At 42.8% G+C, this 15,358-nt stretch overlaps 1 protein-coding gene across 3 annotated transcripts in view; it reads right to left on the bottom strand.

Moving 5' to 3' along the window:
- ABCC1 (ATP binding cassette subfamily C member 1) overlaps positions 1 to 15,358 on the bottom strand; it is a 46,922-nt gene extending 31,564 nt beyond the window's left edge. For all 3 annotated transcript variants that reach the window (XM_041401328.1, XM_041401329.1, XM_041401331.1), the window contains exons 1-5: positions 15,221 to 15,358; positions 4,307 to 4,483; positions 3,444 to 3,569; positions 2,088 to 2,225; positions 824 to 949 (exon numbers count right to left, since the gene is read on the bottom strand). In XM_041401328.1, coding sequence (XP_041257262.1) covers positions 824 to 949; positions 2,088 to 2,225; positions 3,444 to 3,569; positions 4,307 to 4,483; positions 15,221 to 15,268 — 615 coding nt within the window. In that variant the 5' untranslated portion in view covers positions 15,269 to 15,358. The remainder of the gene's footprint in view (positions 1 to 823; positions 950 to 2,087; positions 2,226 to 3,443; positions 3,570 to 4,306; positions 4,484 to 15,220) is intronic.

Here is a 15,358-nt window from a genome sequence, read left to right as displayed (position 1 = left end):
TGGCATTCAGGAAGTGCTCATGGACCCTTTCCTGTTACAAAGGCAGTATTTATTTCCCCCCCTCACACATTTCACACCTTCCTTCATCAGTCAGTGTCACTGAACTGCCACCAAGCCAGAATCAGACTTGTATCAAGCTGAAATTCCTAAACTTGGCACATCCAAACTCCAGGCAGTGCCCAGCGTCACCCCCTGTGACCCAGAACACCTAACCCACAGGGGGTGCAAGGGTGATCCAGCATCTCTTGGGTCACTTCAGATCCATGCCATAAAGCTCATACATATAATTAAGAATACAAGCCAAACAGATCACGTGTAGTTAAAATTAATTACCTACATCCAAACCACCCTCTAGCATTAGCTGCTCTTGCATCTGAGCTGGTTAAATCTTTACTTGACACAAGAGTGATAAAAACAGAAATCAAACACATCTGCCCAAGCTGAAAATCTTTCCAGGTCTAAATTCTTCCCCATGTTCAAATGAAAGTGAATCCACATGCTAGTGCCTGAACATATCAGATGACCAGGAGCACAGCATTTCAAATCACTGTTTCCCACTGGCTGCCAGCAGCACCACTGAATATGAACACATATAACTTACCCTTCAGGAATGCTATTCAGCAACGAGGGCAACTGTATTTTTGTGCTTTTTCTTACATATAGCCCCTCCCTTCCCCCAGTTTTGCATGTTATGGGCTTCTTTTGCATCACCAAATAAAAAGCAGAATTTTAATTATTTCTCATCTTGGAGACTATGGCCCTGTAGCTCATTACATAGAATATTGCACATATGATACTTGGCACTCTGTACAGACTCACTCACAGGATCATTTACTGTTTCAGAAAACAAAGGTGGTTGCTCTGGAAAACAACACAGGATCAGCTCTACTAATACCAGGACAAAGTAGATACAGAAGGTGGCATAACGAAATGCATCCTCATCAGCACCCTGCAAAGGAAGGTCATATTCCAATTAGAAGGCTTGAAGAATTTGTTTTAAATAACAAGTTATGATTAAACAGAAAACAGCTCCTTACTGTAAATTCTGCAAATTAAGTGTTACACTACTCACCCCCATGCAAATGAAAGTCAATATCTATTTTGGTAAAGGGAAGGTAATGAGAGGGGAGAGGATGTGAAAGACATTTATTTTTATTCAGTCATTATCATTAAAATACAAGCATGAATTTCTTACATAAAAAGTTCTCCTTAACGCATGGTTTGTGCCAACACAGCCCCAGTTTGAAGTCAGTGTATTCCTTACAGGGGCAAGACACTTATGCACGGGGTAGCAAGGAGTATTAAAAGCAAATTTTTTAATTCACAGAATTAAAGAATTACAGAGAGTAGAACTGACACTACACTTTAAAAAATAGCAGAGAGCAGAATTTACATTATACTTTGCTCCATTGTGTGCAAAATTCAGAGGTTCTTTGCGTTTCTAAGACTGGGACTGATGCATAACACATAAACCACAGAAATCAAAGCACAGGTATAGATGAACACACACCCCCCGTAAAATCCCATTCCCAACAGCTGAAAACAAAAGCTGGGTGAAAGTTCTCAAAATTGCCAATGCAGCTTAAAGGTTTCAAGAAATAGAAGTGCCATTTTCAGGCAGTTCCACAATTAGTCTGATATTTAAGGTGATCTTACTACAGGGCAAATTGGCATAAAAATATTTCACTTTGATTTTGTCCAAGCAGGTGAGACCACACCAGCACTGAACAAAGTGTTTCAGGAAATCCACTGCACAGTCAACAGGAAGATGACAAACCCCCAGCCAGAGCAGCTTGACAGCAAAGATTACAGAGAATTTGAGTGCACTCGAGCAGACACATCCGCTCTCCCCAACAGCCAGCCCAGTTCTCTTGGCAACTGTTGCTACAGTTAAAATCACTACGAATTTCATGAGCATTTCAAAACAGAAGACATCAATTGCTGCTTCCCTTGCTGTTACAACCCAAGGAATGCAGGTACACTAAATGAATCATTAACTGATTTGACTGGTGTAATTGCCAAGCAACAATTCTATCACTGCAGCATTTGGGATCATGTGCAGCTGAATGAGGCTAAAAGTCACTTACCATATTTAAGGCATGTTTTATTTTGGATATAAAAATCATTGTGGCACATAACAACGAGATGAACCAGAAAATTGTCATGACACCAGAAGACTGGACTCCTTTTAATCTTTCATATTGTATTAAAAATGTGGCCAGCAACTGTAGATAAATAAAATGAAAATATGTTCACAAATTAAGTTTTACAATATGTTATGCACATGTAAAAGGTACTGTGCTAAAGTCTGCTTATTTAACATTTCTAACCCAGCATCTCCCAGACCTTCTAAACCCCTGAAATTTTAAGTGTAATTCAAAAATACATTTAAATAGGAAGTTCTCTGTATCAGTAAAGATAAGGAGTAGACAAAAAAGGAAAAAGGAATACGCATTAAATAGAAATAAACACTCGCATACACAAAAGTACTGCCAACCTTTACGTCTTTACTTTTTTGGTTAAATGGAATTATGGCATTTCCTGACTAGCTCTTTTTAAAATAAATAGATTTTTTTCCATACAAGCCGTAACACCACACAACACCAACCAAGTATTAGTCTATTTCTGTACTTTGTGTGTTTTCAGAGTCCTTTAGGAAGCTCTACATCTCACTTATCTATTGCAACATGCATTTTCAACCAATCTGACAAAAGCTTGAGAGTTGCATTATTAAATGACCACAAACTATTTAACAGCTCTTGCATTTGTCAGCATGTTTTAGGGCTGTTTGGGGCTTTTTTTGGTTGTTGTTGGGGTTGTGGTGTCTCCTTGAGCATCATGTCTAATCATTCCAACTCTGAAATAAACCTAAGGCAACTGACAGCAAATGAATAGCAAGGCAATTTCCTTGAAAGGCAGAGATATTGGTGTGGGAGCAGAAAACCCCAGCACACCTAGGTCAAAGGAGGCAGCTGGGGACACCTGCGTGACTTGTGGCTTTCAAGGCTTTGTGCCACCAAGAGTAACAAGGATAACACACACTCAAGAACGTTATACAAGAGTTTGTAATGAGATCCTTCAGCAATCTCCCCGCAGATTCAGGATTTTGTATTATCCAGGCTGAATCAGCTCTCAAGTTCATTCCTCTGCCCAATGCCTGAGCCAAACCATTAAATGGATGCTAGCTCAGGCCTACCAAAATAAGACAACTGAAACTGCCTTGTCTGCTGGTGTGCAGCACACTGAGCACAGAGAGGTGAGTCTGATTTTTCTCATTTTTCATTCAAAGAAAGCAGGTATTTCAGAGTCAATATTTCACAGCTCAACTACAGAATAAGTCTGTATATAAAGGCTGCAGCTTAAAGGGTTACAGCACTGTGAATAACACAGAGATGGTGTTATTGCTTACAGCTTTGCATGGACAATAGCTGTGCAGAACTTACCATTGTTATACCCAATACTGTAGGGCTAACGAGAAAAAATGGAGCTCGAAAAATATTTTGATTTCTTTCCCAGAAAGAGTAGAAAAGGTCTGCCCAGCAGACTATCCACAGTATTAAGCCCAAAGCCTGCAATTAAAAAAGTGTCTTTAATACATCAATTCACAAAGATAATGCAGCACAATATATAGGTGAACACTAGATGTTGTGTTAAGAGGAGTCAATCAGATCATATCATTTGGGCAATTCTTCCACATGCACAAAAGAAAAGCAATTTGGCTTTAATTATTGAATTCCTACTAGAAGAAAAAAGTTTACTGATTTTTAATTCCATGTAATTCAGTCTATTATGAAGCAGAGAGCTGGTCTCCTGAATAACAGATTGCATAGGAAAAAAACTCTCCAATACACCATGTGATTACAGCCCTTCTTAAAACTTTGCACTTGTTCTACAGGGGAGAAAACAACCAACAATATTAAGTACCTATTTCACAATAGAAATGGAATAGAACACCTGCAGCAGCTCTAGAAATGTATACTGTGTAACTTACGAAGCTGACAGGATAATAAGTTCTTTTTATGATATAAATAAGGGCCTTGAGATTGAGTTGCCTTAAAATAGTCTTCTCCAGCTGGTCTTTAAAAGGATTTGCATGTTTGTTGCTATGCCAGGGTAAATTTCAAACAGTCTTATAAAAGGACAAAGGAAACAGGAAAGGCTGGGAAATCAAACACAAGCAGAACAAATAAGGTACCCCTGAACTGTGCACAGAGGTCAAGACTGATGCTCAACACTGTGCTAAAGCCCAGCTGAAAAGAGCTCCCAGTTTCCAGAGCAGGCTGGTAGGGACTGCAGAGGCACGCACCGTTTTGGCTTTGTTAAGGGTGGACACCTGGATGTAGCCCCTGTCGTGACGGCGGAGGTACACGGAGTACACCGGGAAGCAGAGCCACAGGTAAATGCAAGGAATCCAGACCAGCACTGTGTTCTGAAAGCACAGGGTGAAGTCTGGATCTTCTGTGTGCCATGTCAGATTCCAATCCTAGGGCAAGAAAACAGTATAAGATACAGAAAAAGCCAACACTGAACTTCAGTATTTGACAATCAGAGACAGGAACTCAGAATAAAAAATCCACAACAACAAGGCATAGAATCAAGTCAAAGGTTCACCCTTGCAGTTTGTTTCCTACTCAAGGAGAGGATGTAAATTGACATAATTCAATGTTTTCTTACTTCTCTCAACATGATTTCCAAACCCAAGGTAAATCACCACACAATCAAACCAAAACTGATGCTCACAGTAATAGAAACATGACATTTTAATTACTGGCACAAGGACTATTCACAATGACAAACTATTTAGTAGTAACATGAGCTTTCATACCATATTTGTGATTGTTCTGAGTTAGGAAAATCTCTTGCAGCAAATTTTATCTTTAAGTCATTGACCTTGCTGAAAACTTATCACATGCAACACTTCCTCTCAAGTGCTGTAGATTTTTGACTCTCCAACAGAATAATGCAATGCACAATATTGCAGCTGTAGATGGACTGCAATATTCAACAGCCAAAGCATTGCCCCCAGGCTTCTGATTAGAAGTCACTGAGCCAAGGGCAGCAGTCCCATGCCCAAAGGCTTGTTGACTATAGTGTTAACTTTTCAGTGGCAAAGCATTTTTTCAGGCAGTTGCACAGCTTGCACTACACAAAACACCAGTAACCACTACTGGGACACAATGACAGTAATCCTACTCCTTTATAAAAGCCTGAGCTGGTCACTGAAACAGGTGCCATTATCCACATTTTATAGATGAGGAAACAGAACCAAAAGGAGCTGTAGTGCCTGTTCCCTCTATTCCAACATCAAAGCCAAAAGCAGATCCCACTGCCCAGAATCACCACACTTTGATCCTTGTTTGCCCCATGTTCCACTGAATAAACAGCTTCAAACACAATTACAAAGGGAACTAAAGAATAGATCTAAAGAGGAATGGAAGATAATTTTCCTTACCCATTTCCCTCAATTTTCTATCAGAATCTAGGACCTGATACAACAGGCAGCACAGGGAATTACACCCTGTAATTCCACAGCATTCTAAAAATTCTTCTCACTTAGTATCATTTTCAATTTTTCATTTTTAGAAAGTCTCTGAGCCAATTGCAGGGCACTAACACTGGTGGAACCTAAGAATGCCCAGTGGTGTCTGACTGTGCTGTGGAGGGGTCACAAGCTGTTCGTGACAAGGCAGTGAGACGCCGGGGGCCAGGCACACGCTTCTTGAGCTTCCTGACTGCAGAACTCCCCAGCAATTTCAGCTGACTCATCCTGACATCCAGCCACCACACAAATGGTTTTGGCTTTCTAAGTCCCAGCTGCACTACCCCAGCACAACAGCCAAGAAAAAGTCTCATGACTCTGCAGAACAGTTTACAATTCACAAATTAAGACAGTTATAAGACTATACGAGTAAATCAACCGGATGCAATCAGCTTTACAAGAAACAAACAAAAGCATCTCTTTATTGAATAAACTTTAGGAGATCTACACCCTGTTTAGAAAGCTGTTAACGTCTTTTTCCCTGTTTGCAAATGCTTGCTATAAAATGAATCTGGCAAATACCAGCAAGGTCAGGGCAGGTAACACATGTCATTGCCACGTGGCAAAATAAAAGCAAGAAGTGCTGTATGCGTGACTGCTGTGAGTACTGGCTGAAGGATATTCTAAAAACGTGCAACCTTCCATTTGACTTTCATATGTGTTTGTTTCTGCATAAAAGGCAAGAGTGTAGATTGCAATGGTACTTCAGGGTTCAAAACAGAAAGATGGAACAAGTGGGCAATTTTGGGCAAGACTACTGCTAGAATTTAACAGCAACATCAGTTCTTTCTTTCATGTTTCCAGGACTTCATCCACAGGCTGCTGCTATCAAGTAGGAACATGCTTAGCTTTAAAAACACTTCTCTGTACAAAAGAAATGGCAACACACAGGTGAGAAGCAGAAGCCACTTCCATTTTACATTCATTCCAGGTGGCAAAAGGCGAGGAACACATGAAGAGAGAGGCAGCAGCATTTTCCTGCTGATTCCCTCAGGCTGTGTCCACACAAGGCAGCAGCACAGACAGGAGCAGAGGTGCAGAGCCACCCTCGCTCTGAGCACCCCGTGTCCTCACAGAGCCCCTGCACCCAGGGCCACGCGTGCTGGCTCACGGCTGCCCCACGGCCTCGGGAGGATCCCAGCTCACACCAGCCCAGAAGTGACTGCAGGGACACAGAGCAGGCAGATGTCTGCAGGACACAGCAGCAGCAGGCTCTCGGGCTGAACCCAGCTGGGATCACCACCAGTGGACAGAGCCCAGAGGAACTCCATCCACTACAAAATGCAGGCGCGCCCTAAGCCCTGCATGGAGGACACCACAGCTTTGGGAGACTCCACTGCAGCTGGAAAGTGTGTCACTCTCATCATGAAACCAGCATGCATTCACATTTAAATTACAGGTTCAGTTACACAAGCCTAGACTAGTTGTGCCAGCGGAAAGTACATGCTTCTCCTTAGCTTCACATAAACCCAGTTTCAGTTTTGGGGGTTTTTTTCGATCACAAACAAAATGCAGAAACACTCACTGAAACAGACCTTTGTATTTAACAGGAATTAATTAGCAAATTAATGACATTTTTTCTGACTCAAGTTTTAGAAACACTGTTTTAGCAAGTTGTACTAAGACATGAAATCATTCCATTTTTCTCAGCTCAAAGACTAACCATTCTCCTTCTGACACCTCAGTCAACTCTTCTGCTTTGCAAAGTCACATCAAATGACACAGATACAACCACTGAAAGCCTACACAATCTAGCAGCCTCCTTCCATAAAGGAAAAGGAGGAAAAAACATGGTAAAGTCTATAGCTATTAGACTCTATAATCTGGAAGCAGCCTTTATTTTAAACTGTGACTGCAGGAACCCACTGGAGAGGAATCAGTCTGATCCTTGTTCCTTTCTTGTCAGATGTTGGGAAAGATACCCTGTTGGCTTAGTGTAAGTGCAGTCCAGAAGAACCATAACTCAGATGTCAAATAGTTTCAGGTTGTTTTTTCTTTTCTTGTCAAAAATTCCTTAACAATTTCAAAGTTTCCCAGAATAGCAGATGGGTATTTTTAATTTTACCTGACCTATTTCTCAGTTTTCATTTCTATCATCAGCACTATGGTTCAAAAATACCAGTCCACAGTTCTAATGCCCTGTAGCATGTTTTCTTTCATGGCACAAAAAAGCTTCCTATCACATCTGAAATGAAACCCTCTGTCTACAAGAAGGGCACAAAAATGCTTGGCATTCCTCAGAATCAAGTGGATCCATTCACAGGTAAACCACTTACTCAACAGTGCATAAAACCTAGGAAGATTAACAACTATACTAACTCCTGTCTAAAATTTCAGGAACAGGCAAGATAAAAGGCATTGGCAGTAGAACTGTAAGACAAAGTTGCAACACAAAAGGCCAGTTATTCTGCCTCTGCTGGGGGAAGACAGACCAAGGACAGTTGCATGGCTCCCGCAGGGCTAATCTGAGGAATAACAGTATTTGATGCTGGCTGCCTCTCCTGGCAGCCAGGAAAGGCTGTCAAGTGAGCAGCCACGGGTTGCTTGTTCTCACATCAATAATCCCACTTGACTCACAGCACATTTTAGAATTCTCACTGGCAGAAATGGAGAGCCCCAAATTGCTTGGTTTCATGCCTGCTGTGTGCAAGTGTGCTAGAGATGCAGGCTGCCAGCCACAGTGTTAAATCCACCTGCATGAACCAAATTGTGACTGAAAAGTGACTTCAAACATTACCACACAGCTACGTAAAAAATTAAATTACAAAACCACACTGGAATCTTAACATCATGGTCAACACTTATTCCTTCAAACGCAGCTTGACACTGACATTGTGTACCCACTACTTCAATATCACCCACAGAAGAACCACTTCCCTTGTAATACCAAGATAAAGTTTCTCAATCTTATCTCCCCAACAATAAAAAAGACTTTCTGTTTAATGCAATGTTTACATTCAGCTGACTGAAAGTAATTAGCTCTCTCCGGTACTACACTGTAATTGCAGCTGACAACTTTCATTATAACAGTATCATCACTTTCCCACTGAAATAGGAAGTCTTACAATCTGCCAGCTCTAGATACAGGATTGAAAGATTTCCCAGCGTAGCACCTATAAAACCATGAGCTGAGTGAACCACTCTCTCTCTCAGTGTAGACTAAAAGCCAATGGCCTCATGGCATCTATCTAGGACAGCGAATTTCCTGCCTCTCCCCAGACAGGAGATTGGGCAGATCTGGCTCAGTCTATATTTTCAGAGGAGCTGCACAAGAGGGAGGGGATAAGGGAAGTGCAGAACAGGACCTCTCTCTTTAAGGCTGCTTTAAAGGAGCTCTGACCTTGCTTTAAAAAAGTCCCTGACACCTGATATGCCATCTTTTCTGCCATTCACATTTTGGAGTCAGATCATGAAACCTGTGCTGAGGCTCACCCTTTGTCTGAGAGCATGTTTAGAATGGAGCCTAAACAAGCATGATCATGGCACAATCTTCACCAGCATCAGATCTGCTCTGCTGGGCTCACTGTGCAGCCCACGCCACAGGGAGTGACAAGTTGGTAAGACAAGCAACAGGTATTTGTCCAAGAAAAGTACTCCAGAATCCCTGCAAGTTTTCTAGCCCAGCTTCCCAAAATACCATGTGGAGACTGAGCCTTCAGAAAAGGCCATGCCTGTCCTTCACTTCAAATTCTGAAGTGAAGGACATGCCTGTCCTTCACTTCAAATTCTGAAACCTAAGCTTTATTCTTGAAGTATCTTAATGTTGTCAAAGACAAGATTGTTAGAGCAAGAGGTGGAGAAGTTACAAAACATAATAATCACATAATAAACAAGGGTCCTACATTTTTTTATCATGTATATAAAGAATATTTGGGGAGGGAAACACCAGTGTTTCTAGTGCTGAGAAAATGCCCTTAATTTCTCATAATGTTTTCTACTAGAAATGGTTTTAGCAAGTTATAAATGGTTTAAGTTCTCAACAGTAATTACTTACATAATGCAGATTTGACTTGTTAACACAGACAAGGAAAAGCCTCTACCTTCCAATAACTGGTCTTGAACTTAAATCAGGTGTCTGTACCTCCTTGTCCCAAACCCACATACTTCCTAATATTTACAAAAAGTTGAGATCCTTTATTATAGAAAGCACTGCATCAGCTGGAACTGTGTGTTAAATTCCAAGGGAAAAGCAGCATATTTTGCTCTTTTTATTCCCTTTAGCCTAAAATAAGAAGCAGGCGCACACAAATTGCCAGAGAAAGGAGCACCTGCAGTTGTGGCACTTACAAGAGCTGCGATTTGTAACCTATGAAGTTAAAAGCCACCAAACTACGGCTATTTTTTGTGTCTGAGAAACATATAACAGATTATACTAGAACTTGCAAAATTAAACTTTAGCCTCTCTCTACAGACGCTGCATTTCCATACCCTGCCATATCTGCAAGTCCCACGACAAAACATTTGGCCACTTGACAGAAAAATATTTACCACTTCTAGATTCAGAACCAAAGGATGGTTTTTACCTTTCTGCAACGTTTTTCACTGAAATCACTGTTCCCTAAAAGGATACAAGAAAAAGATTCTTGCTCTCTTCTCCTTCTTGCACCAAACACAGGGCTTCTGCTTAATAATGCAACAGCCTGCACCTTGAGTTCAGATCACTGAGAAGTTTGAACACACCTGGGTAACAATCTCACCAAGGGACTAAGGTAACAGCTTAAGTTGGGATAAACTGTACCTGAAGGTAGCACAGGTGCAAAGAGTGAGAAAACAGTAATGCAAGGAATTCTGACTCTATTAAAAGTAAGCTAAAGGTCAGTAGCCGGCAGTAGGCTTTTTCGAGATGTGACCCAGAGTGACTTCAGCCAACCCTGGCTGACCTTCACTCGGTCCCAGTATAGCACAGTGTTTCAGTGTAAACTGCACTGTAACTGCATGAAATGGCACGAGTTACTCAGGCATTTTGCCACCTTTTTTCCCTCATTTAACTTTTCTGAGCAATTCTGAATTGCCAGCTGTAGAATGGCAGATCTGTTCAGAAAATCCCCATCAACAACAGATTATCAGGCTTAATTTCCCTGTTTTCCCCTTAAATAGATCTATTCTGGATCAAAGGATATCAGTTTCATTTCCAATCTAAGTTTAATTTTTCTACACACATTTAGACCACCCTTTTTCTTAAATGGAAGAAAGCTGACAAATAAGCCGCTGGCTTTCATTGCTTAAAAAACACAACAGCCAAGGCATGAGAATCATGCAATCTGCTGTTAATCACAATAAAGCACCATTTTGTGTCCAGGTTTCCTCAATTATCACTCTGCTACTCCTCTGTTCCAAATGCTGTGCACATATGACCTTCCTGTGTCAGTGAATATAAGCAGTTTGTGACCTGCACACTCTTCAGCAGAGACTAAACTCATAGCTTTTATCAAGCTCACCCAGTACCCTCCCACAGCACCTCCAAGTCCCTCCCCAGCTTTGCCACAAACACACTGAAAAGCACTAAACACATATCTTCCAGTGCAAAGAGCTGCGGGGCTCCAAGAGACGTGCCAATTTACTGCCTATCTGATGTGCAACAGCATAAGGCACAGATCTGCAGAACATTAAATTGCTCCTTACATAAGAAGAATGGTTTTTCTTCAGAAGTCTATTTCAGTAAAACTACCAGTGTCTTCATAAATAACATAAGCACAGCAGCTGTTTGTGTCACACGGTATCACTTCACAAATGTCTGTTAATAATTGCAATGCATTAAAGAATATTAATAATTTTTTTTTTCTTAATAAAATTCTGTCCAGTTACATTATGGATCTCTCCCACTACAACAACGTCAACCAAATACAAAACATAAAACCTTTGACAAAAACTAAGAAAATACATTTATTTAGGCAGACAAACGCACCCAAAAGCCTCAGACAGAACTCTACACAATGGCAAAGGAAGCAAAGCCCAGTCCCTCCAAGCTGGTCCCTAGATTTTGTGTATGAGGCTCTGCCTCACCTTCACCCACCCAGTCTCCCAGTCTGTTCTTCTGTAGTTTCTTTTCACACAAAAAGAGCTAAACCTGGCACAGTGTGTGGATACCACTTCGTTACTAACAGCAAAGAGGCTTCACAAAAGCTTTCTGAACAAACAGGGAAGAAACAGGCCAGGGTTTACAGCTCGAATCATTACAGGACTTGAGTGTTCAAAACAAAATAGGGAAGCTGAAAACTTGCTTTTCTCCTAGAAGTGGAACACAATTACTCACTTTCAATCATTTCTCAACAACAAAAAAGCCCAACTAGAAAACTGTGGGAAAAAATTCTGCTAAATTTCCCCTGAAATAAAGAACTTCTATCGAAATTAACTTTAAAAAACAAAGTGTCTGCCTGTGAACAACACGATAGGAACTTATATAAATATAAACCATTTATGTCACATTCCCTTAAGTATCAGCAAGAAACTCAAAAGTTTCAGATGCATATTTCACACTTCTGTTTCATAAAACCCCATTGTGAGCTTAGAAATCCCAAAGTGTCACAAAAACTGTTAACCTCCTCCTTTAGCAATTTCAAACATGAAAAGACTTCTCTAAACACAATACCGCGGAGTTTACAAGCTCTGAAAAAAAACCGAGATTTTATTCAGAGAAAAAACAGCAGATTATTTCAAAATGCACACACACTGAGACCACCAAGTGTGCATGTGCTGCTGTCTCCAGACAGGCAGGTCAGGAGGCCAAAGTGTACAGTGAGTTCTACATCTGCTGTGACATTTATCCTGCTTACCTGGAATCACGGCGCTCCTCACCCTGCTTCACCTCTGCCTTTCTGCGTGCTGCTATTGAACAAGGTAGGCTGTGCTCAGACAGCAGGGATATTCTAGCCAAAGCTATCTCAGTGTGTCAGGTCACTAAGTTTTACAGCTGGAACAGGCCCTTAAATTCACTGAACTGGAATGCAAGCAGTGCACTACAGTTTTTCAAGCTTTTATTGTCATCGACAACTATCAGTAAATAGTAACTTCATCTTGCACAGATGTACCTTTCTTTATATTATAGACGGAATATGCATTCCAAGACACTCAGTGATGGTAGAGCAAGCAAGGATTAACTGTACTTGTCCAAAAAGGGGGTCTAAAGGAAGCAAGATGCACTAAAGTTCTATAAAAGAACTACATATAGTAAAATCTGATAGCACAGTTAACAAAACAAGTAGTGTGGGAATCCTTAAATTCAGAGGGTTTTGGGAAAGTTATAAAAGGTAGGTCTTAGAAACAGCAGAACTGCAATTAGATTTAAGAGGTAGCTGTAAGATTTGTTAGCACCCACCCTTCCCAACAGGACTCCCAGGACTACTTGCTGCTGTGTTGCAATAAGCAGGGCCACAGAGATAGGTTAGACAGTGAGAAAGAAAAAAAACCAAAAAACAAAACCATGAAGATGGCAGTCTTCCTTGGGTTCCTGACCTTTCAGAGTAAGTATTAAATAAAACCAAACTGTTTAATTCTCAGACAAGAACTTTCAACAATAACATTCCTTGGGTGTGCAAACAAGAAAAACCCTGGCCAGCAAAGCCTAAGAAGATTAGCATGCAGTTTTAAGGGTCCATTAGGTCCTTTCAGCCAGTCTCCCCCACAATTTAAAACTGACCTGCCCACAACTCAGGAGCACCTCTGACAGAAAACACATCATCTCCTTGAAGCCGAGTTTGCCAGAAATCCCTCTGCTCCACTAGCAAGGCTTCGGGACCAACCAAAACAGCTGATGCAGCCACCACAAGAATGCAGCAACGTGTGCCACTGTGTATCCAGCCACCACCCAGCTCTCAGAAGCGCAGGAGCGCAGTCCAGGAGCCAGGACCCAACCACAGGACATACCCAGAAGCCCAGTGAACTCTGCATATACAGAGACAATTTCTGAAAATCCACTACAACTTCAGCTTTAAAGAGCAGCAATAATGGAAATATCAAAAAAGCAGCAGCCAGAGTACCCATAAACACCCAAACTGGCATTTCTACTCTCCCCTACTGGGAATGATGCAACAAAGAGGAAACAAAAGCGTTACTTATGAAGAAAAGTTCAGCATGAAGGAAGATTTTTCCAAGCACATCTAGCCCCCACTCAAATGCACAATTATTCTTCTGCAGGATCAGAAGAACCCAGAAATCAAACAACCACACCCACGGGATCTTTAGCTGGAGGAAATGAAAGGCAGACTCCATGTGACTTAGAGAAGGATGACACATCCCAAAACACTGGGAATCAATGCAACTAGTGGAAAAAATGTATGGAGTAGTTTTTACAAAAATACTAGAAATGGCTGTAATACACATGAGAACAGTTTTCCTAATAAAAGAATCTGCTGCCAGAAATCTTATATAAACTCATTGCTTCCAACTTCCTATGTGTAGTTCTTGTGCCTACCTGATGCTACAATTCCATAGCTCAAAGAATGAGCTGGAAGCTCTTTTTCACAATCCTACTACTCTCTCAAGTCAGTTTTTCCATAAACTCGTTCTGAAACATGTATTCTCTTAAGCCCTTCAAATGAAAAGTCTCATTCTAGGCAAGAGAAAAAAATATGTATAAGGACAACTCATAATTTAGACAGTTCTGAAAAACCTGAGAAATAGCAGAAAGGAGATATTAGTATAAGCAATATAAAAACAAGTTAGCAGAGTCACTTTTGATCAGCTAGAAAAAACTGCCTTAGTCTTGATGACTTTAAAAATATCTACGCAGTAATATCCTAATGGTTCTTGAGATAAATAGTACAATGCTATTTATTGAGATATCTGATTCTGTTTTATTTTTTCACTAGTAAGGCAGCTCATTAGTTCAAAACTATTTGGCAAACATCTGATGAACGTACAAGTAGTTCTCTTCCTATGTTGACTTCAGTAGCTCTCACTCCAGATTTATTTTCCTAACTTTCCAGCTCTACCCTCCCTCCACACAACCTCCTTCCACATACAACCAGGCTGCTCCTGCGATGAATTTTCACTGCGGTGCTCTCCCAGGTGCCAGGACCCGCGTGTCCCCGCAGAGGAACCCGGTCCCCCCATCGCTCACCTGTGCACAGCCGCCCTTCAGCTCCCGCACAGCACCTGCGCTCACCGCTCTTCGCTAAGGAAGAGCGAAAATACTGCTGTGCGATAAAGCTGCGGCTCCGTGGCCTCCTTCAGCCGCTCTCGTGTGCCGGCAGCCGCCAGACACCGTTATTGTTGTTACCCGCACGGCCCCGAGTAACGCAGCCGAGCGGCCAAACGCGTGGGCACAGACCTGCCCCGGCCGCTCGGGAGCTCCTTCCCAGCGCCGGGCAGGCACCCTCGCCAGTTCCCCCTCCAGGCATCGCGCCGCCGGAAGACCCGCACGCGAGGCGCGCCGGCAGCAGCCCCAGCCCCGCGACCCGGCCGTGGGAACACCGCGCCCGGCGGAGACCGCGCGCCGCCGGCACGGCCCGGCCCCGCCGGCCAGCGGCCGCTCCGCGCCGGTGCTCACGGCCGGGGCGCACCGCAGCCCCCGCGCTCTGCCCGGGGAGCGCTGCACCGCAGGCTCCCGCTGCCCCGCTGCCGGGCGCAGCCCCTTCGGGCTCCGTCACCGCCCAAGCCCCACCCGGCTCCCCGCCATCCCTCCGTGCCGACACCGGCAGCCGCCGCCGAGCCGAGCCGCCGCGGCCCCATCCCGCCGCTCACCCAGAAGGGCTCGGAAGCGTCCACGCTGCAGAAGCTCTCGATCCCCATGGAGCGCGGTGAGGCAACCGCGGACTACCGCGGCACCGCTTCCCCGTCCACAGCTCTCCGGCCTGAGCAGCGGCGGGCGGGGCCGGGCCG

The sequence above is a fragment of the Onychostruthus taczanowskii genome, unplaced genomic scaffold, assembly GCF_017590055.1.
Source record: "Onychostruthus taczanowskii isolate IOZ18803 unplaced genomic scaffold, ASM1759005v1 scaffold19, whole genome shotgun sequence".
Taxonomy (NCBI): domain Eukaryota; kingdom Metazoa; phylum Chordata; class Aves; order Passeriformes; family Passeridae; genus Onychostruthus; species Onychostruthus taczanowskii.
The sequence above is the reverse complement of the archived record's forward strand: the minus strand, read 5'-3'. Positions and strand labels throughout refer to the sequence as shown.